Source organism: Mastigoproctus giganteus, chromosome 6 (assembly GCF_048544385.1).
Source record: "Mastigoproctus giganteus isolate SK-2022 chromosome 6, ASM4854438v1, whole genome shotgun sequence".
Lineage (NCBI taxonomy): Eukaryota > Metazoa > Arthropoda > Arachnida > Uropygi > Thelyphonidae > Mastigoproctus > Mastigoproctus giganteus.
The window spans coordinates 19,255,153-19,282,898 of NC_143580.1; the positions used below are offsets into that span (position 1 = coordinate 19,255,153).

The 27,746-nt window shown below is 39.7% G+C and overlaps 1 protein-coding gene across 1 annotated transcript in view; it reads left to right on the plus strand.

Annotated features, from left to right (window-relative positions):
• Nucleotides 1-14,502, plus strand: part of LOC150084033 (O-acyltransferase like protein-like) — a 66,355-nt gene extending 51,853 nt beyond the window's left edge. The window contains exons 11-15 of the mRNA XM_090374998.1: nt 564-686; nt 4,481-4,601; nt 6,849-7,035; nt 8,421-8,563; nt 14,017-14,502. Coding sequence (XP_090231124.1) covers nt 564-686; nt 4,481-4,601; nt 6,849-7,035; nt 8,421-8,563; nt 14,017-14,241 — 799 coding nt within the window. The 3' untranslated portion in view covers nt 14,242-14,502. The remainder of the gene's footprint in view (nt 1-563; nt 687-4,480; nt 4,602-6,848; nt 7,036-8,420; nt 8,564-14,016) is intronic.
• The last annotated feature ends 13,244 nt before the right edge of the window (nt 14,503-27,746 follow it).

Here is a 27,746-nt window from a genome sequence, read left to right on the forward strand (position 1 = left end):
ATACTGCTGTTATGGTGCTTAATGATACTTCGTTAGTGAGATATAGGCCTAGTTTTCTTCGTGTTCCTGTACCACATACTTTATTAGTGAGCCTCGAACTTGAAGCATTGCTCAAAATATAAATTTAATGGCATATATGACAATTTTAAGGAGTTCCATCAAATTTATGCAAGGGCAACTAATGCTATGAGATGTCAGTATGCTGTGTCTGGAAATTCCACATATAGCATGGTTGATGTGTCTGTTTGGGATGAAAATACCTTTCCCCTCTGAAAGAACGTATATTATGTAGGCACATTCATCCAAAAAGATATCAAAAAGACTTCAAAGTGTAGTTGCTGAAAGGCTAATATCAGCAACTACGTCGCTTTAAAGTCAGACCACATTAATTGGTATTAGTATGTGAAATAAGCCATCTTTTGAGTATGTAATGACCTGCTAATTGAACGTTTAACGAAATATGTGAAAAATATGTAACTAGATGATGCTTAAGTTCAGTAAAGGAGTGTATATTTTCTAATAATTTGTAAAAGTGTATAATAAAATGTCAAAATTTCTTTTAGAAAACCATTGATAGGAATTATAATTGCCATTCTCCTGAGTTTGGGCGGAAGCGTGGCCGTTGGAGTAACATCTTACTTGAATAATTATCTCCCGATCCCAACGATTTCAATTCCTCATGATGAGTAAGTATGTCTCTTTTCATTATCACGAACTGTTTTCATTTAACAATCCGTAATTTGTGAATCTGATAATAAATTTAATTACTTTGTTTTCTAACAGCTGACCTACATATTTGGCTTCTATTTTAAAGAAAACCTCATTTAAGATGTTCAATGTCCTCCTCCGGAACACATGCATAAACGACAACTTTTTCCACCACTCCTACATAAAACAGTGGCAAAAGTCAGTTGAAATTTTGCGTGTTTCCAGCTGTATCGCCATCCAGAGACAGTCCAATGTTTTGAGTGTACACCTTATTCTTCAAGTATCCCATGCTAAAAAATCTACGGGACTGAGGTCCATAGACTTTTGAGAGTATTCAAAGCTCCCTCTCCCCCTGCGATCTATCCATGAAATTTCCTGTACAGATAGTCAAGGATAAAAAAAATGGTAAGCAGCAGCCGTTATGAATCCACTGAAGGATGAAAGCCTCCTCAACAATTCATGTTGAAGGGAAATGGACCATAATCTGTCACGCTGGTCCAGTGCGGGTTAGCAGTCAGGGGGTTGGATCCAGGTCTACTCAAAGAGCGTGTGCTACTGCACTCCCGCTCCTGACCACTAGGCTACGGAGGCCTAATCAAGGACAGTAGTATGAAAATGTGGACATGGGCCATCCTTTTGAAAAAACACCGTAGCTGCAAACGTGATTCAGAATTAATTCCTTAGAATTTTTTACATAATTACTAAACTTTTCAAGATAACTCTCTCCAGTAGCAGTGCCACTGAATCTGTAAGGTCCGATAATCCCACGAGAGGAGAATCCCATCCACACAGTCATCCCTGGCAGGTTAATATCTTTTTGCAAGGTCAAGTGAGGATTTTCAATGGCCCCGTAAACCTAGTTGTGACGACTCAAATATTTAGTTTGAACAAATCTTCATCTGACCATACAGTTGCATTATCAAAAGCGCCGATTACGCCATTTTTATGACAATAACTCACTCACAAAATTATATTCGTCGATCTGGATCAGCTACCTGTATTGCATACAGTAATTGAGGTCTAAAAGGCTTCAACTTTGTATCCTTTAAAATTCTTATAAAGCTCGATTAATTCAATTCTTGTAAACAGTGTCATGTTGACTTGAATTTGAATGTTCCATGTTCCCCTTGTTGTGGGGAACATTCAAATGTTTTCATGACAGCTTCAACGTTTTTGATTCTTCTTGGCGTCCTTTTCCTCCTACTGCTTTTTTTTTTGTTGTGTTCAGTTCAATGGTCCTCAAATTTATCACGCAGACGAGTTATTGTTGACGAAAAAGGCAACCTTATTTCATATTGTCTTTCCCCATGCATGCTGGATCTCTACAAGATTTTCATATTTCCAGTACCATTTAAGAATCGCCTTTCTCTCATCAACTGTTAAAGCATGTTCTCTGTCATTTCTATGGGTTTCAGCCAATGATTTATATTAAACGCTTTTAATATAAATCATTATACGAAATGTACTGGGGTGTCACCCTAAAAAGGAACGGTTAATTGAAGGTTCATGTGACATCCAGATGGCAGTATCAGTTAAAAGCAAAACACAAAATTCATGCACTCTCAATATCAGCTAGAAGGAACAGAATATGACAAAACGAGGACCTATTCACAAGAAGCGTATTAAAAGTATCATTTATGGTATTAGTAGGTAAATAGAGGCATATTAATAGGTAATTTACAGTATTCACTGACCATTTTATTGTATCAATTGACATTGAACCTTTAACCTCAACACCTCATTGCTTAATCCCTTTTCACTTTTCATGAAATGGAGAGCTCCTTCGGTAACAGCATAATTCGTTTGTACCACGCGATATAATGGAGGTAGGCAGACAATGTTGCAGGATGTTGCAGGTGCAGTTCAGTGCAAGAATGGCTAAGACGAAAGTTTAAGCGAAGTGATGTTGAACATGGCATGATGGTCAACACTGACGTGCCGTTATTAGTATCTCAGAAACTGCAACCCTTCTGGGATTCTCACGTAAGACTGAGTCTCTGGCGTATCGAGATTGATTCAGTAACTAAATAATATCCAATCAACGACGACCCTCTCTTCGGAAACAAATCGTTGATGAAAAAATCCAAAGGAGGTGAAAAGTCTTGTGCAATTAGCAGAAAGGCCAGAGTCAGTCATATAACAACCCAGTTCAATGTCATGCTCTATCTATGCTTATGACTTTAATTCAATAAACAATCCTTTTAACAGGTTTCGATGAACGACTTAATTTACCATTCGATTCATTCCCCTTCCCTCTCAGTTCTATTCAATATTAAAATTTAAACCATCTTCCTACTATACTTGTTAGGATACTAATTTATAATATTAACTTTGGTACACTGGTTGATATTCATAAGTGCTGTGACTTAATTAGTTGTTACTATAAACATGAAAATTCATGTTGTGAATAAAGCCTTTAAAAATTCCTCGCATCACTGATGGGATTCGTACTTGGACATTTGACACCCGATGTGAGGCAGACAGTAATTATATGAAATTTTGTAAGACAACTGTACGGCCTCTTTTATTTACGCTCAACGTTTATTCATTTTATTTATTTATTTATCTTTTTGATAATTTATACTCAAAATATCCTTCCGTTGTTGGTGTGATCCCTCCCTTCACTTTCATTGGTCAAGATGGCCATTAGTAGTTCACCAACACCATTGTTCTACTCTCCACTAATTCTCCTTTGTCAAGGATCCGACATATTTTGGCCAAATGGACTAATTATAAAAAAGTGTGTTCAATTCTGTGACCTAATTTCGTCAGCGATTTCCATTTCAATTGTGCATTGACATACAACGTATTTCTAGATTGTATTTACCCCAAAAATCGCATTGTGTTCTTTTTCTCCATTTCTCTGTTTATTTTGGTAAGAATGGACTGTTACAAAGAGAATTCAGCAGTTCTTCCGACCACGCTTCCACAAATCTGGATCACACTACAGAAGAGTTTGATTCGCCTATTTCCTTTAAAATACATCCATGTGTGGGTCATTGATGAGAATCCAATATCAATAATTAGTTTGCACAAGTACTCTCCTTGTTCTGATGGAAAGAAGAGATAGTTGTTTGTGCACCTTCGCTAGAAAACAAACTTTTCTATATGCGGAGGAAAAATTTGGAGGTAGGAATGTTCCCTCATGATGAGGGAATCTGACAAAGAGGGGTCCGTGTTTCGAATTCAGCTCTACAAATATTAAAGATACTTCAAGAAGAGGCCTCTTCCACCGAGGCCATAGTTAGCTAATCTCAGGCGAGATGAGCAGGGTTTTCCCATGATTTATATTAGGATTTTTCACCCTGCACTATATGCAAAGTGGTCCCTAAACACCCGCAACCATAAAACACACAACATTACCAACTTCAAGAAGGATTAACAATCACTGGATGATGGGTACTGAAACTGCAACATCCTAGCCAACATTAATATGAAAATTCCTAATAAATACTGCTGCAGACCAATGATTATGTGGGTGGCTGGGTGGTGGCGCAAACATCGTTGGGTTCCACGTTGATAATGTTCAGTTTGCCTTTGAACGCATAAGAGATTAAAGAATCTTCAAACTCTTAGAAGAAACGAATTCGTAATGCACGTAAAATAAGAATATACAATCACACATGCCATAAAACTGTTTTAAATTTAGAGCTTAATATCCATTCAGCTGTTTTAAGCTAGCGCAGATTATTCTAAAGTGAACTTTGATTCAAAAACAGCCTTTTGAGTCAAGTAACTTTTCTTATGAGTTCCCTGTATTGTTTTCTTGCAGATATTATTTCCAAATGGTTGAAGATACAGTTTTAAAAACTTACATTCATCTGGGTCCTTATTTTATGGGGACGTTGCTGTCCTACTTTATCACTACGAATAAAGATATCAGATTAAAATTGGTAAGAACATTAAACATTTAGTTATTTAAAGTTTCTGTATATAGCTAAGTTCCAAAATATGTCTCCATTAAAATTAAATAATACACGTGGTTCTTAATAATCGTATAAATGCGTTGACTCCAGTATTTGAAAGTAAATGCTAAAATAAAATTTTGAGAAACTTGTTTCTAGTACTGGTTAGTATCGGCACGTCTAAATTATGTAAGGAAGTCAACTTTTTTTGCATTGGGGAAAAAAAAAAAAAACCAACCGACAATTAAATTCCACCTTGAACTTTTGTAGGAGGTACAACACGGTGATTATCCTGCTGTACACTTAAAGGATGGAATCACGAGATACCTGGTTCCTGGGCAACGCAACGCTGTCACCCCTCTCGCTAGTGGGAGGACCCAACGCTTGACAGGTATATAGGTACACTGCATTCACGTAGACGGTAATTCGATGTCAGTATGGAGAAACGTCGTGAGTTAACTGACTTTGAAAGAGGGATGATACTGGGTGCCTGACGCACGAGTTACTCTATGCCGACGGGGCTAGCCGAGTGGGTAAAGTGCCTGCCGCGGTTTCGAATCCCGATCAGAGTAAATGCAAAAACTTTGGGAGGTGCATTATGGCCACAGAAGCCGATGCGCCAACAACTAACAAAAAAAAAAAAAAAAAGAGTTACTCTATCGCGGTGGTGGTACAGAAATTGCAATATCCCTGTTCGACAGTATCAAGAGTGTATCGGGAATACGCCATTTCCGGAATAACATTTGGACAGCGCTGTGAGCGGAGAAAGGTGGTGGATGAACGTGGCCGTCGATGTCTCTCTCGCATTGTTTCAGCCAACCGGACAGCGACAGTGACAAAATCACCGCCAACTTCAATTAAAGAGGTGCCAGAAACGTCTCCACCCATACCATCAGGTGATCATTAGTTGCAAAAGGTTATGGAAGCCGCCGACCCACCATAGTCCCATTGCTAACACCACGACACAGGACTCTACGCTCAACTGGGCGAAAGAACATCGGCACTGGACCTTGGATGATTGGTCTCGTGGTCCAATGAGTCCCGTTTTCAGTTATTTCGAGCAGACGGGAGGGTGCGTAACTGGCTGAAACCGCGCGAAGCTATGCACTTGCCATGTCAAGGAACTGTTCAGGCAAGTGGACAGTCGGTAATGGTCTGGGGCATGTTCAACTGGCACACGTTGGGACCTCTGGTAGGTCTAGAAGCATCTCTGAACGGCCCAGGTTATGTGTCCATCCTTGCAGAACATCTGCACCTCTTCGTTGCCATCGTGCATCCACAGGCAACGGACTCTTCCAGCAGGACAATGCGCCTCCCCACAGAGCCGTGGTGTCTAGAACATGGTTCGAAGGACATTCCGCAGATTTTACCACCATGAAATGGCCTCCCCGTTCACCGGACATGAACCCTGTGGAGCATCTTTGGGATGTTGTGGAAAGGTCCGTTCGAGCTTTGTATCCTTTGTACAGCAAGCATGAATGGAAATACCTGTGAACGCTTTCGTGAACTATTGGACATTGGCTCGCTGTGTGACTGTCCTTATCCAGGCGAAAAGTGGGCCTACCCGTTACTAGGTATGTATCCCAAGATTTCATCTGTCCACTCAGTGTATAAGGCAACGGTTCAGCTGCATCTTGAGCATGGCATGCAGGTTTTAAAGCCTCATTTTAGAAAGGATGTGAACTATTGAAATGGCTGCAGACAAAAGCAACGAGGTTAGTAAGGGAAACACGAGGGCACCTTATCAAGAAAGGCTTCAGATGTGCAAAGTGTAGAGCCAGCAGATTGGCATCCGCGAGATGATCTGATCGAGGTGTTCTCGAATTGAGTAAGCTCAATGCTGATGGAATCCTTCCTCTTGCTCATGCACACGAGGTGGTATCAATTCTCATTGAGGTCGGATATTTTCAGGATGTGCGGAATTTGCTTTCAGCCTGCGGATAGTTGATTGTTGAACAAATTTTCACCTGATGTTGTAGAGGTTGTAGTTTGAATAAATTTGTGGAAAGATTAGATCAATTATTAGAGGAGAATGATAAGTGATGTCAATGCTAAACTGACAAATGGTATTCGATTGGGAATAAATATTACTATTTTTATGAATACGACTTCAAATTATTTACATGTCGTTATATTCTATATTTGGACTACTCTTTTTCCTATTAGTCCGAATTATTGGGATTTTAATCTAAATAATTTATTGAAACTCATTAAAATGTTATACTTCTTCTACAGGTTTCTCGTATCCTCGGTTCCTGTCTCGCTGTAACAGTTGCATTCTGTGTCATGTATGGACCATACGAAGCAGTAAGGGGTAATCCTCCCTCTCCTATTGTGAGTGCAATTTATACAGGTGTTCATCGAATGGCTTGGTGTGCAGCACTGGCTTGGATCACGTTGCTTTGTTCTACAAATCAGGCAGGTATGTGACTGTAAATATTTGCGTGCCATAAATACTGTTTCAAAAATAAAGTGTGAAAAACACTACTTGCTACCTGAAGCCCCACCTAGAAAGAATGAACGGAGTAACCTGAAAATTTATTTGGATGGTGGTGTAAGACGAGTCTTACACCACCATGCAACCAAATTGTGCAGGACAATGTGCAATTATCCAGTGCGGCCACATGGCAAGAAGATATCGATGACTTTCAACTATTCCTAAATGAATTTAAGCTGCCAAAAGTTTCAATATCTACTGAGCATCAATTATGACTTCCCACAACACCAGAAGAGGAAAATCTATAAAATATGAATATACAATAACTGACTCTTTAATTAGCGGATATCCAACTTTAAAAGACTTGATAGTGACATCACAAACTGTACATTCAGTGAATACAACGCTGGTAAAGCCAGACCAGTACCATGATCCCAAATTTACCAACTTGATGTTTAAAATGACGTTACTCCACTTTCTCGAATATGTATCACCTATTTGGTGATACATATTTATTATGTTTAATTTTTCATGTTCTTTTATCTCGAACTATTATACATTGTTATTCGCTTTGCTGTTTTATATAATAATATCAATAAAATGTAACCTGGGTACCAACTTTTCTTCCTTCCCACTGAATTCAGGAGAGCGCTTTCGAAAGAAAGGGTAGTCTAAAAACCCAAGCTTCCGGGAGAAAAAGAAAGCACCTTCGCCTGAGACCGACTAACTCAGCCACGTTACGAAAAATGCCATTACAAATTCCTCTCATCATTGACAGGATTCGAACTCAAGTCTTTTCTACCCGGTGTGAGGAGGAAGGCGATTTTACCAACTGTGCTACCCACGAGAGCGTCACTGGAGGGAGACAGAGGGACTATGATATAGATACTGTAGCTGTTCTAAATATGGACACCACTGCTTTCTACCGTAGGTCTGTTGTTTCAAATGGGGATAACAAAGGGACCGAGTTAGTTTAGGTGTGAGAACAGAAGAAATTCTATGATGATGATGGTTGTGTAGCTCAGTTTCTCTGAGCTACACAACCATCAGATCGCACACCAGGCATGAAGAGAAAACCCAAAGTGAAACCATTAAATCTGAAACTTAGAACTAACGATAATTCTGACAAAACTTGCGCGGAATGTGATCTCCATGTTCTTGGTCTACAAGGCCACTTCCTCATATTCATCAAGAATTTTTTCCCATTATTGCTCTTTTCAGATTCACTATCAAAGTATTCTTAAAATCTTAACTTAATCGTTATCCCTTAAAAAGCCCATTTCTGAATTCACACTCTGTAAATAAATTCACACTCTGTAAATAAAGAAAATTTAATGTGATTTATATTTGCCTTTTCGTTGTCTTAACAGGTATAATAACAAAACTGCTGTCCGCCCATATCTTGGCTGTGGTAAGTCGATTAACATTTTTCACCTATCTGGTGCATGGGCCTGTTCTCTCGGTCCGATATGGTCTTACAAAGGAAAAGTTCGTGCTCAGCGAATATAATATGGTAGGTAGTAATAGTTATTATTTGAACATTTATATAGTTTATAGTATTAATATCTTATGTCCCATTTCCTCTCCTCACAAAAAGGGTTCTTAGTGCTTGTGAGGCCCATGCTACCTACGCCTGAGACCGACTAACTCAGCTACGTTGTGAAAAATACCCGTAAAAATTCTTCGCGTCGTTGACAGGTTTTGAACTCCATTCTTTTCTACCCCGGTGAGGGGGAGGACGGTAATTATACCAGTTGTACTACCTACGAGGGCCCTAGGTGGTAGCTATCACATTATATTGATGTGAAATTTACTTTAAAATGTAACTACTTTATGGGTAATGGGAAGCGCTTTTGCTTTAGTAAGGTGACTACAGTGCTCTCAGACAGTTTATGACTTCTACACAAGAGGACTAAGATGATGCTACCAACAGAAATTCTGAATGGAAAGCATTCAGGGAAGAAATCGTAAAAGTTAGTAGGCTTTTATACCAACTGAGAGATAGTGTTCAAAGCTAAAACCTAAATGGATATCAGATGAACTGAAGAGACTTGTGGCAGAGAAGAAAAATGGGGTGCATATAAATTATTAGGTAATACAGAAGCGTACGGTATATATAAACTAATCTGCAATCATGTCCCAAAGGAGGATAGCCAAGCTAAGGCATATAACGAGAGATCTCTGGCAAAGATGCAAATATAAACAGCAGACTTCTTATGCAAACACTAGAAGGAAGGAGACGAATCACATTTGTCCACTAGATATCACTGGTTTTACTGTTTACGATCATGCTCAGGTTGCAGACAAACTGAATGGATATTTTGCGTCTGCACTCACATATCAGGAATTTTTACGGATGGTGATGCCAGAAAAGAGTCAAATTCTGAAGCGGAGTTGAATGATTTTTAGATAACTCGAAAGAAAGTGGAGGAGAAATTGTTGAAGACAATTGTACAAAAAAGTACCTGGGTTGGATGTACTGTATAAAATTATTCTATATTAAAGGAAGCAGAAAAAGAGGTTAGCACACATCTAGCTTGATTATGAAAGCATCCTTGGATTCAGGGGAGATCCATATCGACTGGATCTGTGCGAATCTATCCCTAATTTTCAAAGGTGTGGATCAAAAGGTGCCTTGACAGACCTGTTGGCTTCACTTCTGTTCCAGAGAAAGTAATGGAGTCACTGGTTAAAAAATTAATGGAGGACAATCTATACAGCAAAACAGTGTTATACTGCAGTTACAGCATGGATTTGTTAATGGGTTATCTTGCCTGACCAAAATTCTACCCTGAAATCTCGTTCTCAATCTAAACCTCGGTTTTCCAATAAATGTTCAAGATAACAATGTTAGCACATCGTACACTAAGTGGACAGAAATCATAGGATACCTACCTAGTAACACGTGACCCACCTTTCGCCCGGATAAGGGCAGTCACACGGCGAGGCACTGAGTCCACTAGTTCAGGAAAGTATTCCACAGGTATGTTCATCCATGCTTGCTGCACTCCTATCCATAATTCCGTCGCATTCCTTGGTGGACGATCCAAAGCTCGAACGGACCTTTCCACTGAATCCCAAAGATGCTCCACAGGGTTCATGTCCGATGAATGGAAAGGCCATTTCATGGTGGTAAAATCTGCGGAATGCTCTTCGAACCATGTTCTAGTCAGATGGGCTGAGAGGTGGCAAATGAAGTTTAACATTGACAAATTTAAAGTACTATATGGGAAACAGCAACCCCAGAGCAACGTATCAACTCTGTGGTACTACACTGACAGTGGTAGAGAATGAAAAGGACCTGAGGGTAATTTTGCAGGCAGATATGAAGTTCTCTGAGCAGTGCAGACAGGCTGCAAGAGTGTCTTGTCAATGACATACAGAATTTTATGCAGTATGGTGTCTTGTTAATGACATACAGAGTTTTTCTAGCAGGGATAAGGAGGTGATTATTCCCTTGTATAAGGCAATGGTCAGGCCACACCTAGAGTACTGTATACGTGTCTGGAGGCCTCATTTCAAGAATGATGTAGAGCTGCTGGAACGAGTACAGAGAAGGGCAACAAGATTAGTGAATGGAACAAGGGGGTACTCATACGAAGAAAGGCTTAAGTTTTGCAAATTACAGTGTCTGGAGACTAGGCACCAGCGAGGTGATCTGATAGATGGGATGCTTCCTCTTGCTCAGAATAATCACCTGAGAGGGCATAAATTCAAATTGAGAAAAGACAGATGTAGGATAGACGTGCGGAAATTTGCCTTTAGCCAGCGGGTAGTTGGTTGGTGGAACAGACTTCCATCCCTTGTCGTGGAAGTTGATAGCCTAAATAAATTTAAGGCTCAGCTGGACAGGTATTTCGAACGAATGGAGGGGTGAAGTGGAAGTGGTTTTTTTTTTTTTTTGGCTGATGCTGCATAAGCCTGCTTTCTTGCATCATATGCCTCTACTAATACTAATGCTCGTCACTACGGCTCTGTAGGGAGGCTAATTGTCCTGCTGGAAGAGTCGATTGCTCTGTGGGTGCACGATGACCATGAACGGATGCAGATGGTCTGAAAGGGTGCAAGACGTACAAGCGGTCCAAACGTGTGCCAGTTGAACACGTCCCAGACCATTACGGACCGTCCACCTGCTGAACAGTTCCTTGTTGACATTTGTTGCATAGCTTCGTGCGATTTCCGCCAGATACCCACCCTCCCGTGCGAGCTCGAAATAACTGTAAACGGGACTCATCGGACTAGGACACCCGTCTCAAATCATCCAAGGGCCAGTGCCGATGTTCTTTCTTCCAGTTGAGGCATAGAGTCCTGTGTCCTGGTTTTAGCAATGGCACTCTGGTGTTTCGGCGGCTCCCATAACCTAATGCGGCTAATGATCGCCTGATGGTCTTGGGGGAGACGTTTCTGGTACCACCCTCTTTGAAGTCGGCGGTGATTTGTGCTACTGTACTGTCGCTCTCCGGTTGGCTGAATATGCGAGACAGATGTCGACGGCTACGTTCATCCACCATGTTTCTCTGCTCACAGCGCTATCCACGCTCAGATGTTATTCCGGAAATGGCGTATTGCCGATACACTATTGATACTGTCGAACGGGTATAGTGCAATTTCTGTACCACCTCCGCGATAGAGAGAGATCCATGAGTCGGGCACCCGCTATCATCCCTCTTTCAAAATCGGTTAGCTCGTGACGTTTATCCATACTGACACTGAATTACCGTCTACGTGAATGCAGGGATGCAGTGTACCTATATACCTGCCAAGCGGTGGGTTCATCCACTAGCGAGAGTGGTGACAGGCTCGTGTTGCTCAGAAACTAGATATCCAATGAATTCTGTCCTTTCAATGTAAATTGTCTTATACAAATTTGTATCCAAATGTCCAACTTCATATAACCCAACATCTACAAGAGATATGGCAACATGACTGGGACACTACAACAAAAGGGGCCATCACAAAACGATTCCTTCCATCCATAAGCTCAACTCACCCAGAACCTCCACCCTGGTTTTCGCCTGGCCTCCATGTGACCTTTATCATCACCGGCCATGGATCCTTCCAACAAAAACTGACCGCCATGGGAATCGAGAATGATCCACGTTGCCACTGCGGCGAAGAGGAGTCCTGGGGGCACCTCATGTATGAATGCCCCAGCTACGACAACATTAGGCTTAAATTCCTCACCACAATACAGAGAAACCCTCGTAATCAAGAATCCACTCTGCTACTCGAGGAACATACCTATAAGGCATTAACCACCTACGCGCAGGAAACATTTGCTCTTAGGCGAGCTAAGATTGCAGAACTCAGAGCCCAAGAACTAAACCGGACCGGCGTGGGATAACTCTCTATTTCCCTGGAAAACGCAGACATAATCATGCAAACCCTAATAGGGTAGAATCTATTGCAGGCACCATCCAAGGTGCGGGATGCTGGTGCTCCTTGGAGTGCGGGATTTAAGTCATCGCAAACCCGAAATGGGTAGGATATACTGCTGGCACCGATCTAGGTGCGGGATTGCTGGCACTGACCTCAGTGCGGGATCTACAGGCACTATGCCATTGACAATTACACAGGGGCACCTGTCCCCTGTGACTTTTTAAACCCACACTCTTTCCTATACTTCGCCCAATTAGGGTGGATTTATTCTCCACTGTCAACCCACCCAAATTCATTCCCCCTCAAATCCTCTATTCTTGTATGCCCCTCTCTCTCTCCCTTTTTTTTTTTTTTTATTTTATATAATTTTTTTTTATTTTATTATTATATATATATTTTTTTTTTTTTTTTGGTCTCCGTCAGGAAGCTCAGGCAACCCTGGCGGAGGCCAGCCAGAGTATAATGGGCAGCCTGGCTCACCTCCCAGTGGTGGTGGCGGGCAACGTGGGGTTCCCTTAGGGGCCTTGCGGCTAAGCAGCCAGAGACAGAACAACAGACCACAGCACAACTCTGTCACAAACCAGACACCACACTTTTTCTGGCTTTTACAGAGATTCTGTAAATTCTTCACAGAGTACTATGGTGCAGATGTGGGAAACCACCGGGGGCGCCTTCCACAAAACACTATGCCACTATGTCCAACTTCATTTTATGTCTAAATGAAAGCTTGGAACAATCAGAAAACAGTTATTAATCATCCCAAACTCCATTTGTCGAGGGATAAAAGTTTATGCTTCACATCCACACTTGATCACAGAGAACGACGAGTTCTCGGATGTCAGGATCTGCGTTAACGAGGCGCTGCTGAATCATACTTTATTTGTTCCATTATTGCGGGTGGCGAATCGTGGGTATATATGGCTATACACGTATGAAATAGCCTGTCTTCTCCAGAGTATCGTCTCCTAAGAGATTGGTGAAGGGAACAAAAGGATGCCCTTATCAGAAAGGCTTCAGTTCTGCAAATTGCAGCAACCAGAAACCGGCCGCCGATGAGATCTGACTGAGGCGTTTAAAGCTTGAATGGACTGAGTATGCTAAATGCTAATACCATCCTTACTCTTTCTCGGCCAACACACATAAGGTGGTATAAATTTAAACTGAGGAAAGATTGTTGCAGGCAGGCCAGATGTGCCGAAATTTGCTTTCAGCCAGAGGGTAGTTGATTGCTGGAACAAAACCATCATCTGGTGTCGTGAAAGTGGGAAGTTTGAATAAATTTAAGGAAGAACTAGACAAACTCAGAGAATATGGACAGTTGATGTGAGACGTGTGTTTTGTTTTGTTTTTTTCGTGATGCTGTATAAGCTTTCTTACTTGCATCATTTGCCACTACTAATACTAAACACTTAGCACATGGTAGGTGTTCGCTCCATATGCCTCGTTTTCTGTGCTGTGACTGAACATTTCTGATACTGATCTAAAACATATTTTAAAAGATGTGTCAGTCAGTAGTAAATTAATAAGAATATTAATCGGTTCCTCTAATCCATCATGTTTATTTAAACTTTTTTTGTTTCTTTTCAGGCATACGAATTGTTCGGTAATACGACTGTAAGCTTCCTAGTAGCATTTGTTTGTTATATGCTTGTAGAAGCCCCCTTTGCAAACCTTGAGAGGTTGGCTTTTTTCGGAAGAAACCCAACAGAAAAAATAACTAAAGGTCAGATAACAACGGCGGGGAAGCTAGAAGAAATCGCTGTTCGTCCGCTACGGATCTCCAAGAAACATAACGGCCATATACCGGAATGATATAACGGAAAATACCACAAATCATAACGTGATATTTATCAGAATGCTGTTCCGATGCAGTGCACATCACAACTCGTATCACCAGAGTGAGAATTGACGTTCATACACTGAGTGGAAACTTTATTAGGTAAAAATACCCTTTTATGAAATGTATCACGTCTTCAGTATTAGCATCACGTGTTCGTACATACGATATAAAGCAAGTTGGCAGATAACATACGGATGATGCATGAGTGAAACTGAATGCGAGAATGAGCAAGATTTTTTTCGAAATCTTGCTCAAACAACGAAACAAACAGTATTATTAAATAATACTCAAGAAAACAAACAGTATTATTAAAAATTAGACAACCATATGATTACACATTAGAGAATAAACCTTAACGAATTTACATAGGAAGTTGATTAAATAGAGAACGGCGTGTTGGGAAGTAAAATTATTGTCTTGGGTAAAGTGCTTTTATAGTGCAAAACAACAGGAGCTTGGAGACTCATTGAGGGGCGAGGATGGGGTACCATAATCTGTCAGGTTTTGATACTTTACGCTTTCTTTCACAGCTATTTATGATGGGATCAAAGCAAACACAGTCTCGTTCTGAAATATGCACAGTTTATTCCTGGTAAAGCAAAGGTAGTCACGAATAGCGATACTTAGATCGCCAGTCATCTCAGCAATGCGCAGAAATGTTTGATCACTGGAGTGATGGAACCTTTGCCTTCATGGGAAGTCCTCGGGAGCAGGTTCAACTGCCTTGTGAACTGGGTTTATGTATCAAGGAAGACCTTGCTCCATAGACCCAAGTGACAAAAGGGTTTCGATAGAAAAAGGTCTTCCTACATTCCTGTATTTTTTTATCCACTGCAAATTGTAGAGATCGCAGTCCACGGAATGTATGTACTGCAACATTTACATGGGTAAGAACCGATCAGATAACTTTAATCAGTTTCGCATGGCCTGAAGAACTGGGTTGGCCCTAAGGCTTGGGCTTTGGATTATCCAGCTGCAGTGAGCCCAGACGTCTGGTTCAGAAATGATTCCGACCATTATTTTGACAGCAAAGAGGCGTCTTCTCTCATGAATGATGGCCGGAAGACGTCTGACTTTAAGAGCTGCCGCCATCTGTGGTCCTTAATGCAGAGGGATGCCGAAATTTCCAAATGGCCCACTTCAACAGTCAGAATTCTCCCGCGAAAATCAATCTAAGATGCATCGTAACAGTTGATGTCCAGACTTCGGCGCCACAGAAAAAGACCGGATAGAAACGGACCTTGCTGTATTTGCACCCAACAGCTTGGTCTTGGATGGATGAAAGTTGCTACTTTAGCAACCGCCGGAATTGGCAGACTTAATTTGCAGGTGATCTATGTGTGCTAGAGAGGAGAGCTAATCAAAAATAACACTTAAATCGGTGTATTCTTAGAGAGCAGATAATACAGATCCCCTTAAAATGGGTTGCACCATTGATGGATTGCATTTGAGTGAGAAAGTCAACTGCTTCGACTTATCATCAGGTTTTATGCGGAGATCAAAACTAGTCAAGTAAGTTTCGAAGTTCCGGGTTTTCTGTTGGATTAAAGCATTTGTACAGTCTGCAGTGTCCCCAGAGTTGATGAGAGTGAACAGCTTATCATTAGCAAAAGAAAAAGGTGTCCGTTCGGTAGAGAAAAAAAAAATATATATATGATATTAGAGTCCCCTGTAAATGATTTCATGGCCATCTATTTATTTTGTCTGTAAATTGCGTGTGTTCTCTGTTCGATTTGCCTGTTTGCTGGACGGAAAAAAAACCCAGTTTCTGGGGGGGAGGGTGGGTGAAACCTTGATATCTACGTCTGAGACCGACTAACTCAGCACGGAGTGAAAAAAGCGCACTAAAGTTCCTAGCGTCATCGACGGGAATCGAACCCGTCAAAAATATAGGCCTTTTCCACTCAGTGTGTGGGGAGGACGGTGACGATACTACTGTACTAGCCGCGCAGACTATCCGTTCGGACAGTCACAAAAGGCACAAGAACAGCTTAGAACAAAAATACCAGTCAAGACCTCGCAGCCCTCATGGTAGCACAGTTTGTAGGATCGCTGTCCTCCCCACACTGGGCGTAAAAGACTTGAGTTCGAATCCCATCGATGATGAGAGTAATTTTCATGGCCTTTTTCACAACGTGGCTGAGGTAGTAGGCCTAAATCCATGTTACCTCTCAGGCGAGAGGTAGCATGGTTTTATCTCTCGGAAACTCGGGTTTTCCTTCCAGCAAACAGAAAATCGTTTCGAAAAAGGTCCATAAAAATTCCTCACGTCATCGACGGGACTCTGATTGAGGTCTTTCCCACTTGATGTGGGGGAGGATGGCGATTCTACCATTTGTGCTATCCACGAGGGCGATTCTCAACAGAGGAAACTCTCCATATGCTGCCAACAATAAGCAAAAACCTACCGAATGACCTGAGTCCTACCAGCTGGCTAGACTTCCCAATAAAGATTCTCAAGTTCTATCTCCACACTTAGATTTCTGGAAATGGAAGATAACCAGTGAACCAAAATTAAATGCTAGCATCTGTCTAATTTATCAATGGAATGAACTGTCAGCCCCAAGGAATACAGTGTCGCCTTATTCGTAGACCAATTCTTTCTCCATGTGACTGATATCAAAGCGATATCAGTCACATTCCTACCAGCTGGCTAGTATTCTAAAGTGTTCTACGTACTATATTTACAACGTCTTCATTCCATATCACAAAAAATTCATTTCTAAGCTGACTACCTAATGAACATCAACTCACAATTTCAAAACTCAGTGCGATAAAGAATTCTCACTTGGTGTCTCAGCTCGCTTCCACTGAAATAGAAGAGTTTGCAAATTTCCTCGATACCATGGGTATCGAACTCAATCCCGAAAATTCTCCCAAAATTACTTTTCTCAAAAATGAATAGTAATAAAATAAACAACACTTCTGAAGCTTCAAGACACTAGGGACTTCAAGAATTCCACCAACCAAAGCTACTTATGTAATACGTTCAAGGTGTGTTGCTCTGGACGTCGCCGGGATATGAATCAGCATCAGCCACCAACATAAACGCGCTACTCAGCATGCAGTACTGGATACTTTCTTGGCTTAACAGGGTACTTGGCGAGCCATTTTTCATCTCCTGGAGCATACTTTGAGAATATATTCCACAGAAAAAAGCGCTGAAAATCATTACAATCATACTAATATATTTACTTTTTAACTCTTCGCAAATAAATAATCACTTATTTTGAACTTGACATTAACAATCTGATTATTCACTTTTATAATTATTAATTACGATAACAAATATTTTTAATCCTAAAACTGATTTCTAATACTTTAGCTCCTGCCGATCCTGTTATTCTTATAATTTATACCCCTCGATGTATTGCTGCATCGGGTCAAAGTTTGTAACATCAAATGAATTAAATAAAAAATACAGGTAACCCTCGTATAAAAATATGGTTCCAAGTTCATGTAAGACGTGCTGTTACCTTATTTTTTAAACACCCTCTTAATTAAATTAAAAATCTAGGGGGTCATTTTATTTTCTCATTTTTATTATTTTTAATTTTATTTTGTAATTTTTGTGGTAGGTACACAAGCGTTAGTTTGTTTTGCTGCATCTTTCTGTCACTCAGACACTAATTTTGCGAGATACAATTGGCCTTTCATCAGGTGTGTGTGTGTGTGTGTGTGTGTGTGTGTGTGTGTGTGTGTGTGTGTGTGTGTGTGTGTGTGTGTGTGTGTGATTCCTTCACTGCTCACATAGAAACACAGCTGTTGACGCAGAAAAATAGCCCTGGAGATGAAAACGGATATCATTCAACGCGCATTTAATAATATGGTTTTAAATACAACCACAGCCGAGTAGTCAATGCAGACTAAAAGCTACTCATACTTCATGAGTTACCTTATTTTTTGAAACACCGAATCCACGTGACATCACAAAATACTCGAAAGAGTATGTCGAGTTCAGTGAATTGTAGTCGCTAGTTATTGAACATCCTTGTTTCTTGTACCGTTAGGGAAGGATCCTTGCTTCTTTTAATTTACTAAGTCTGATCCTAAAAAAATGTTCTTTTTCAATTAAAATGCTCTTGTGTCCAGAAATCAAGGAGAACTGTTACCAAGAAAGACTTCAGTTCTGGAAATTGCAGCGTCTGGAGACTTTATTAGGTACATATACCTAAAAGGGAATAAGCCTCTCTCTCTCTTTAGCCCGCAGAAAAACCTATATTGGTCATGGTACATAGGTACCGTGACCAATATAGGTTTTTATTATTTGATTGAGGTATTTAAGGCTTGGACTGGATTGAGCGAACTCAATGCCGATGAGATTATTCAAAATTTAGTTAGTTATCAGCTAGGCTTTTATAGTTATTCGCATATCAAACAGAGCCTGCGATAGTCGAGAAAAAAAAATATATATATATATTCACAAGAGAGATAGACCTCGTATATATATACTCAGTGATCACTAAGTTGTGACTACCTACCTAATACCATGTTGAACTACTCTCCTCACGGATAACAGCCGCTATTCGCCTAGATTGACTCCACTAGATGTCTGAAAACGTCCATAGGGATCTACAGTCATGGTGACTATAATGTTTTCCATTTTATCACTGCCATATATAGATGTGTAACAGGCCTCGATAGCCGAGTGATCAGGAGCAGAGGGACCCCTGCTCTTTGAATAGACCGGGGTTCAAACACCTGACTGCTAAACACGGCCGATCTGCCAACCCGCACTGGACCACCGTGGCAGATTATGGTCCATCTCGCTCAACATGAATCGTTCAGGAGACTTCCATCCGGCAGTGGACTGATAATGGCTGCAGTTTACCTTTTAATTTTTTACATAGATGTCGCATTCTGCTTATTAATTTTATAATAGTATCTTGACTAACATTATTCCAAGCAATCTACATGTTTTTCCCATAAGTTTGGTGAAGACGGGCAGACTGCACAGACTTGACGGCCAAGATGATCCCACAAAAACTCTATTAGATTAAAGTCAGGCGACTGGGGTGAACACTTCATAATTTGCAATACCCCCCCTCCTGTTATTTAGTTGCTAGAAAGTCCCTGTATAGCTGAGAACAGTGGTTCGAGTCATTGTCTTGTTGTAATATAAGGTTTCTTACACAAAGTCGAAGTCTAGATGATATTGCATTATATTCAAGAATGTTTTATATCCTTCTTTTCTTAAAATTCCTTCACTTCTGACGATGTCACCCACTCTAGAAAAACAGAAGAAACCCCGGATCATGATAGAGCCACCACCGTGCTTTATTTTAAGCAGTAAACAATGTGACATCATGTTTTCTTCAGTTTATCGTCTCACATAAACTCTACGCTTGGATCCAAAATTTCCAAATTTGGATTCATTCGTCCACAGTTTGTTTTTCAAGTCTTCAATTGTCCGAATGTTGATGGTTCTTAACTCAAGCCAACCAGTTGTTTTTTTTTTTTTTTTCGGTTATAATAAGGGTTTTCGGAGCGCTACACAACCATGAAGTCCTGCTTGTTTTAGAGAAAATTTTACAGCGGATGTAGAGACTGGAGTTTTCAATGTTCCTATCGAACTCCGATTTCAAATGCAGTAATAAGTCGTCGATTTTGTTTAGAAATCAGTGTTATGATCTTATCTTGCGCTTCCGTTGTTACGCGCGGTCGTCCTGATCGCGGTTTGGCCTTTAAATTGCCAGCCTCCTTGAATCATTGAATCGTGATTTGTACTCCTTTACATGAAAAACCTCGTTTTTTGCCAATACTTCTCATGGAATACTTCTCTTGCCACGTTTATCACGAAACACACAAAACGTGCACTAAACGGATATTCTAACATTCTGAAGACTCCTTTTCCGATCCTGAATCACTCCATAAGTCTCTTTTGGCTTTGGCACCAGAAACTTCGTATCATCGTGAAGAACCGGCCTTAGAGCATAAGGTATTGTTGGGATACTCTACGCTTGGACTTCCCAGAATAGCCAGAAATACTGGTCATGCAAAAGTAGCAATCGTTTTTGTGGTTTCGAGGTTGCAGCCATATTATCGAAACATCAAAAGGCATGGATTTATGACTATCTCTAAACCACGCTGTTAATGTCCTTGATCGTGAACTATAAGAAATCTTATTCTATTGATTTGTATTGGCGCCTCCGTAGCCAGGAGCAGTAGTGCGTAGCACATACTTCTTGATTAGACCGGGCTTCGAGCCCGTGACCACCAAATACAGAGGATGCGGAAGGTCAGGGAATGACCACCGCATATTCCCAGCCCGGATAAATGGTGGAGGTTGGCATCAGGAAGGGCTTCGGGCCGTAAAAATTTCATGCCAAAACAATAAAAACGCTGACCCTATATATATATATATATATATATATATATATATATATATATATATATATATATATATATATATAACAGGGAAAGGCGAGGACAAAAAAAAATTGTATTTGTATTGTGTGTATACATGTCAAGTATGGCACCCAGACTAATGTCCATCTCCACCTGTATATTCTGTATCAAAAAGAAAAAAGGCCTCGTTGCCACTAGGGAGCAGGCACTATCTGAGTGCCTGATACCTGGTGTCCATCCCTAAGACATGAAGCCAGGTCAGAGTTTACTGCTCTGTCAGTGCAATTTGCACTAAAAAACCCGCACCCACCACATGTAGTGCAATACCCGTGGGTGCCAGCAATCCCACTCCCAGGCTGCCCAAACTTGGAAGGCAGCAAAAAAAAAAAAAATAAATAAATAAATAAATATTAAAATAAAAAGTAATAAAAAGAAATAAATATTAAAAATAAAATAATAATAAAAAGAAATAAAAATAAAATAATAATAAAAAGTAATAAAATAAAATAAATAATAATACAATAAATAAGTAAATAAATAACACAAAAAATTAATTAATTAAATTTTAAAAAAATTCCAGCACTCAGTATCACTCAACCATGACTAACACGGACTCCTAAAAAATTAAACAAAAAAAAACCCCACTAATATCTATTAAAACAGCCAACTGTTTTCTTTTTTTGAAAGAATAATCTAGAATATTCTCGAAAGTTTAAATAACATTCCTTGAATTGAACATATAAATATTCAAAACGTTTATCAAAATTAGAAAATGTATCCCTTAATATATATCTATATTCTTCATATAGCGGGCACTCATATAGAACATGCTCCCAACTCTCTACAATTTTACATTCACAATATGGTTGGGACTCGAAACCAAACTGATATAACCTTTGTCTTAGTGAACCATGGCCAGTTAATATAAAAGAGGTCTCAATATTAGGATAAAACCACTTAGTCAACTTGTTTTCATAATTAAAATTAACTAGCGGAATTAACAAACGAGTCACCGCACCAGTATCACTATTATTCCGTCTTTGCTGCCAAATATCAATTAATTTCATACGAATATTTCTTTTTTCTTTCTTAATATCTATCATTAAATCATTGGTTATGCCCCAAAACGTAATCTGTTTACCCTTTCTTAAAAAATATCCAAAAGCTCTGAATACTACCACCAAATCTAAAGGAAGTGCCGCAGCTAAAACCTGCAGCGCATTAGTTGATACAGTTTTACATGCTCTCACTATTGTCAAAAGCATGACTTTTTGAATTGATAGTGATTTCTTCTGAAACTTAACATTAGTAATCCTATGATACCACACTGAGGCTGCATACGCAATAATAGGAATACAAATTGCCTTATAATACAGACTTAGAACACGTTTACCTAGTTCCTAGCTGATTTAATGATACAGACAATACATGCTGTAAACTTTTTAATTTTAATACTTATATTTTCGAGGTGTGCGGTTAATAACAACCTGTCGTCTATAATTATTCCTAAATGCGTCGCCTTAGATACTAATGGTGTTTGTTTTTCATTTATATGTAACTTAGGGGCCTACCGTAATCTAACTTCCCTCTGAATATCATCATTACTGTCTTACTAGATGATACTGAAAGTTTGTTTTTAGCCCATTCAATGAAGGTGTTAACTACATTATTGATTTTTCTTTCTATTTCCATTGTAGAGTTTCCATGAACACAAATAACCAAGTCATCAGCATATGCCACTTTGTGACATTCCAATGACTCAGTTTGAAACCATTGATTAAGAACTAGGTTCCAAAATACTGGACCTAAAACTGATCCTTGTGGACACCCTCTATCTATATCCCTTTTATACTCTAAATGTTGAGATCTAACCAAAATTCTTCTTCCACATAAATAATTTTAATAGTGTTATATAACAAATCAGGACAATTAGTCGCCTGCAGAGATTGGAGGACGCTTTCATACCACACTGTGTCCAAAGCACCTTCAAAGTCCACAAACAGAGCTAACACATATTTACTAGAAGAAAGCCTACAATAAATTACCAAGTCATTTATAGTATCCTCCACAGAACAGTTTTTTTGAAACAGTACTGGTAAAGAAAAGTTACATTAGCAGTGTTAAACAAAAACTCCAATCTTAATAACAATAATCTTTCAAATATCTTTCCCAAGGTAGGTAACAGAGAAATAGGCCTGTAAGCTCTTGGATCAGTTAATTCCTTCCCTCGTTTATGAATTAATTTTAATAGGGCAATCTTCCAGAAACCTGGAAAGTCTCCCTCCACATAACATTTATTATACATTTTTAGAACAATTTCAGGGAAAAGTTCAACAGCTTTAACTATACCGCTGTTTTCCACCATATCTAAACCTGGTGTTTTATTACAATTTAACTTAGAAGTTATCAATTTCAACTCAATAATATCAAATAAAACTGTGTTTGAAGGACCACAATAAACACTGTTTTCTCTCCAATCCACCTTAAACAGTTTATCAGTGATAAACTGAACTGTTGATGTCCAATTGTGTGTTTTAATGTTGTCAGTTCTCACAGTATAAATCAAATTATTAACATTCAGTTTGTTTCTTGCTAATTTATACAAAAGACCCCCAAGGGTCATTATTCCCTACAGTGAACACTAAATCTTTCCATGCTTTCATCTTATGCTTATATGTTGATTTATGATAAAGCTTCCTTTTCACTTTATACAACTCCTTAAACCTAACAGCTTCATTGAGACCCCATACCCTATACCTCTGATATGTTTTTCTTAAACTGAAAACTTCTTTCCTTAAGTCAGCCAACTCATTAGACCGCCGAGGTAGTCTTCTATTTCTTCTTTTTGGGTGCAAATAATAATGCTAAATACAATAATGTCTGCGCAAAATAAGCATATTCTATTGCACTTAGGTTATTAAAATCATCAGCTGAATAAGAAACCTGTCACTCAAGAAACTTTTAAATTTGTCCCAATTTATCCTTTTGTAATCAAATCTGTTACATTCATTAAATACCTCCTGATCACAATATCTATTTACCAAAGATAAATTGAATACAATAGCTCTATGATCACTGTTAGTGTAATCAGTGACTACATCCCACAGAAACATTTTTGTATCCAAAAGCTGAGACACCAAGGTAATATCAATATTTGAAGAGCCATGGACATTATCAAAAGTGGTTGGCTTACCACTGACATTTAAAACAGTCAAGTTATGGCAGAAAATAAACTCCTCAAAAGCTACACCTCTACTATCAGTTGTGTTACTGTACTACAAAGATGATTTAGCATTACTGTCAATTGTAAAAACTACATTACTTCCAGATATAAACTCCATGACCCCAAGCACTGGATAGATACATCAATACTCATTATTGGAGGACAATAAACCGACAATAAGTAAAAGGAAATTGTAACAGTTGAAACAAGAATACATGTAGCACATTGAGTACATAATTTTTAAATGACTGCTATATTTAAATTTTTGTTAAAGACAACTATTGCAGTCTTAGGTTTGCAGTCAGTGTTAGGTATAACTCCAGAATTAACAGGAAAACCTGTGACTTTAAAATTTCCTCAAAAAGTACCTCTATATGGTTCCTGCAAACATAAAATATCAAAATCGTGTTCAGTCACTGCCACCCTAGCTTCAATTATTACAGATCTGCATTTTTTCCCATTCAGTTGCATAATCTTAATAACCTTCTCCTTATCTAACATATTATTCAGTTCAAACCTTCTATTTGTATAATTATTATTCATTACAAACCCTTAAACTGGCTAACTCTAAAGCCCTAATACCGGTATATTCAGGACATTTATTGTCCCCTACAGAGTACTCACAATCTCTTCACCTCCACTTACAGTTAATACACCTAGCCTCTGACTCTTTATTAAGACAATCAGCAAATATGTATCCACCTTGCGCACAATGTCCACACGCTACCACCTTATCAGTGCAATATACAGCTGAATGCCCATAACCAAGGCACTTACAACATTTACTAACTGCAGTAAATCTATGAAACTTATGAGAGCTGAAGCTCAAAAATATTATGTGAATTTCAAATACCGATTTATAAAGTTTGGGTAACAGCCCTATAACCCAATTAGTAACTTTTGCCTTTGTTCCTCTATTAAATCTGAAAGTGACTCCTTCCTGAACCTCACTTTCCGTAAAACCATAATCTTTAAAGTTCTTACAGTACATATCTGCCATAATCTCCTCCTCTGTAAGTTCCTTTAACACATCATACACTAATATAGCCGGATTCGAAAACTTAACCCTGTCATGTTTTATCCCTTTACCAACTAGAATTTCAGAATCAAGTATTCTGTTCAAATCAGTACTGTTTTCAGTTTCTATTACGACTCCCTTATTTCTAATAATTTGAAGGTTTCTGATTTGATATCTTTCATATCCTGCTTTAATGATTTAACAACAACCTCCTTTACATCATTACTATTAGAATACTGGGCCTCGCTTACTGCTCTCAGAATGAGAGTATTTTTATGTCTGTCCTGGTAGAAAGTCTGGTAGAAAGCTACCGAATGTTCTAAAAAATGAATAAAATTAATAGACAATTAGGGGGGCTTCGTTCCCTGCTTACTTTCCTCGTCAACCCCCCGCGCACGCTTTTCTACATAAAATGTAGAGGTATGACGGAGTAAGTCAAATCTTTTCTACGTAAAAGAAACACACCTGCCAGGCTCACCATCAACAATGTAACAATCAAATTTGTGAGCCAACTGAAGTATCTGGGAGTTATCCTAGATAAAAACCTGACGTTCCAGCCGCATCTGAAATACATAAGAAGATAAATCAGAAGATACTCTGGACTGGTAACCAGAATCACAAGGAAAGATTGGGGACTCAAGAAAAAAACACTGATGCTTTACAATAAAACAACCTTCCTGCCAGCAATCACCTACGCAGCAGCGGTGTAGTATCCAAAAACGACACTGGTAGTCAACAAAAAACACTAGAAATGACCCAAAGGACCATACTGCTATCAACAACGTGCGCTTGCAGCACGGTGAGTACCCCAGCATTGCAGGTACTTGCTGGAGCGCTCCCTCTGGACCTGGAGGCAGTTCGGGCGGGGCTACTGTTTTTGCTGGCCATGGGAGTGGCCGCTACCCACCAAGAATACACGACTGACCCGGCGGGCAACCTAAAACACGAAAAAATTAGGCTACAGACCCACCTCCTAGATCTTTGGCAGAGAAGGTGGACAGAGACTACAAAAGGCGAAGTAACAAAAAGATTTCTGCCAGACCTCCGGAAAATATACCCAAAGCAGCCACTGTGGTACTTCCCAGGGTACCATATGACAACACTATTAACCGGACACGGACCCTACAAGGAGAAGCTGTTTGGCTTCGGACTCGTTGAATACCCCAACTGCATATGTGGGGAAAGTGAAAGCCAGAGTCACATAATCTATGATTGTCAACACTATGAAGACCTCAGAGGGCTACTAATAACAAGGTTGAGATACTTCCCAAAAGGACTGGAGCACCACTTCCTGGACACTGAGGATGAATATAGGGCACTCTCCCAGTATGTGCAAGACCTATTCACCAGGAGAAAAACACTAATAGCTATCTACAGCAACGTACACAGAGATTGACAAAAATCGCCGTCAAATGTGACAGAAAACTGAAACCCCGCAGAGGACCAGTACTTGGACAAGAAGAGTGCTGATCACACGGAAAAGAAAAGCAAGGACGGAGCTCGCCCCATGTGTGACAAAACAGAACAGAATGCAGCACAAAGAGTAGAGAACAGACTAAACGCAGCACAGCTGCAAACAGCCTGATGGCGATCTGAAGAGGACACCCTAGCACTCTTCACCTATTATTCCCACTTCCTTGGGGACAGGGGACGTTTTTTGTTACCTCTCCTCCGCCCCCAAACTTCTACTCTGGTGGGGCATGGGCATACCCCACTGAAAACTGGGGCTATCTACTCTATTGGCCCCATATTTATGTCTTTTCCCCCCAATCTCCAGTCTTCCTCCCCTCTCTACCTTCATCATAGCGAAAGCCCCACACGTCAAAAACTCAACATGATAAAATTACCTTACGCCCAAAACTCGGCCTAGCAAACCAAAGCGATATTAACCCTACGACAGCGCAGATTTTTCACTTATTCATATTTTTTCTTTCTTTATTTATTTTATTGGTTTGAATTTGAATGCCTTGAATGGTTTGAGCATGCTCAATGCTGATGGGATTCTTCCTCTAGCTCAGAAAAATCACCTGAGAGGGCATAAATTCAAATTGAGGAAAGACAGATGTAGGATAGACGTGCGGAAATTTGTCTTTAGCCAGCGGGTGGTTGGTGGGTGGAACAGACTTCCATCCCTTGTCGTGGAAGTTGATAGCCTAAATAAGTTTAAGGCTCAGCTGGACAGGTATTTCGAACGAACAGAGGGGTGAAGTGGAAGTGGTTATTTTTATTTATTTATGTTACTTTTTTTTTTTTTTTTTTTGGCTGATGCTGCATAAGCTTGCTTTCTTGCATCAAATGCCTCTACTAATGCTAATGCTAATGCTAATGCTATTTTTATATATTTTTTTATTTTTTATTTTATTTATTATTATTTTTTTTTATTTTATTTATTTTTATTTATTTTTTATTTATTTTTATTTTTTTTTCATTTATTATTTTTTAAGGTCCTAGCCGCCGAAATCCCAGGAAATTAAGCGGCAGGACCTGCCAGAGTGAATTTACAGCTACTGGGTTCCTGGTCTGCCTCCACGGGGAGTAAGTGGGACAACGTTGGTGCCGTAAGACAACAACCCACACTTACACTTACACCACTGGGAGGTGAGCCTGGCTCACCTCCCAGTGGTGGTGGGAAACATGGAGTCCCACTAGGAGCCCCTGGGGCCGTTTTACCCTAAACACTTTACACTTACAGATCCTGCGGCCAAGAAGCCAGCACAAACAACAGAACCAATACTAAACCACACAAGCAACTCACAACACTTTTCTGGCTTTGACAGAGGTTCTGTATTCATCACAAGAGTACTTATGGTGCAGATTTGGGAAACCACAGGTGGAATCTTACCCAAACACTATGCCACTATGATCGATATCTAATCAGGAAATGACCT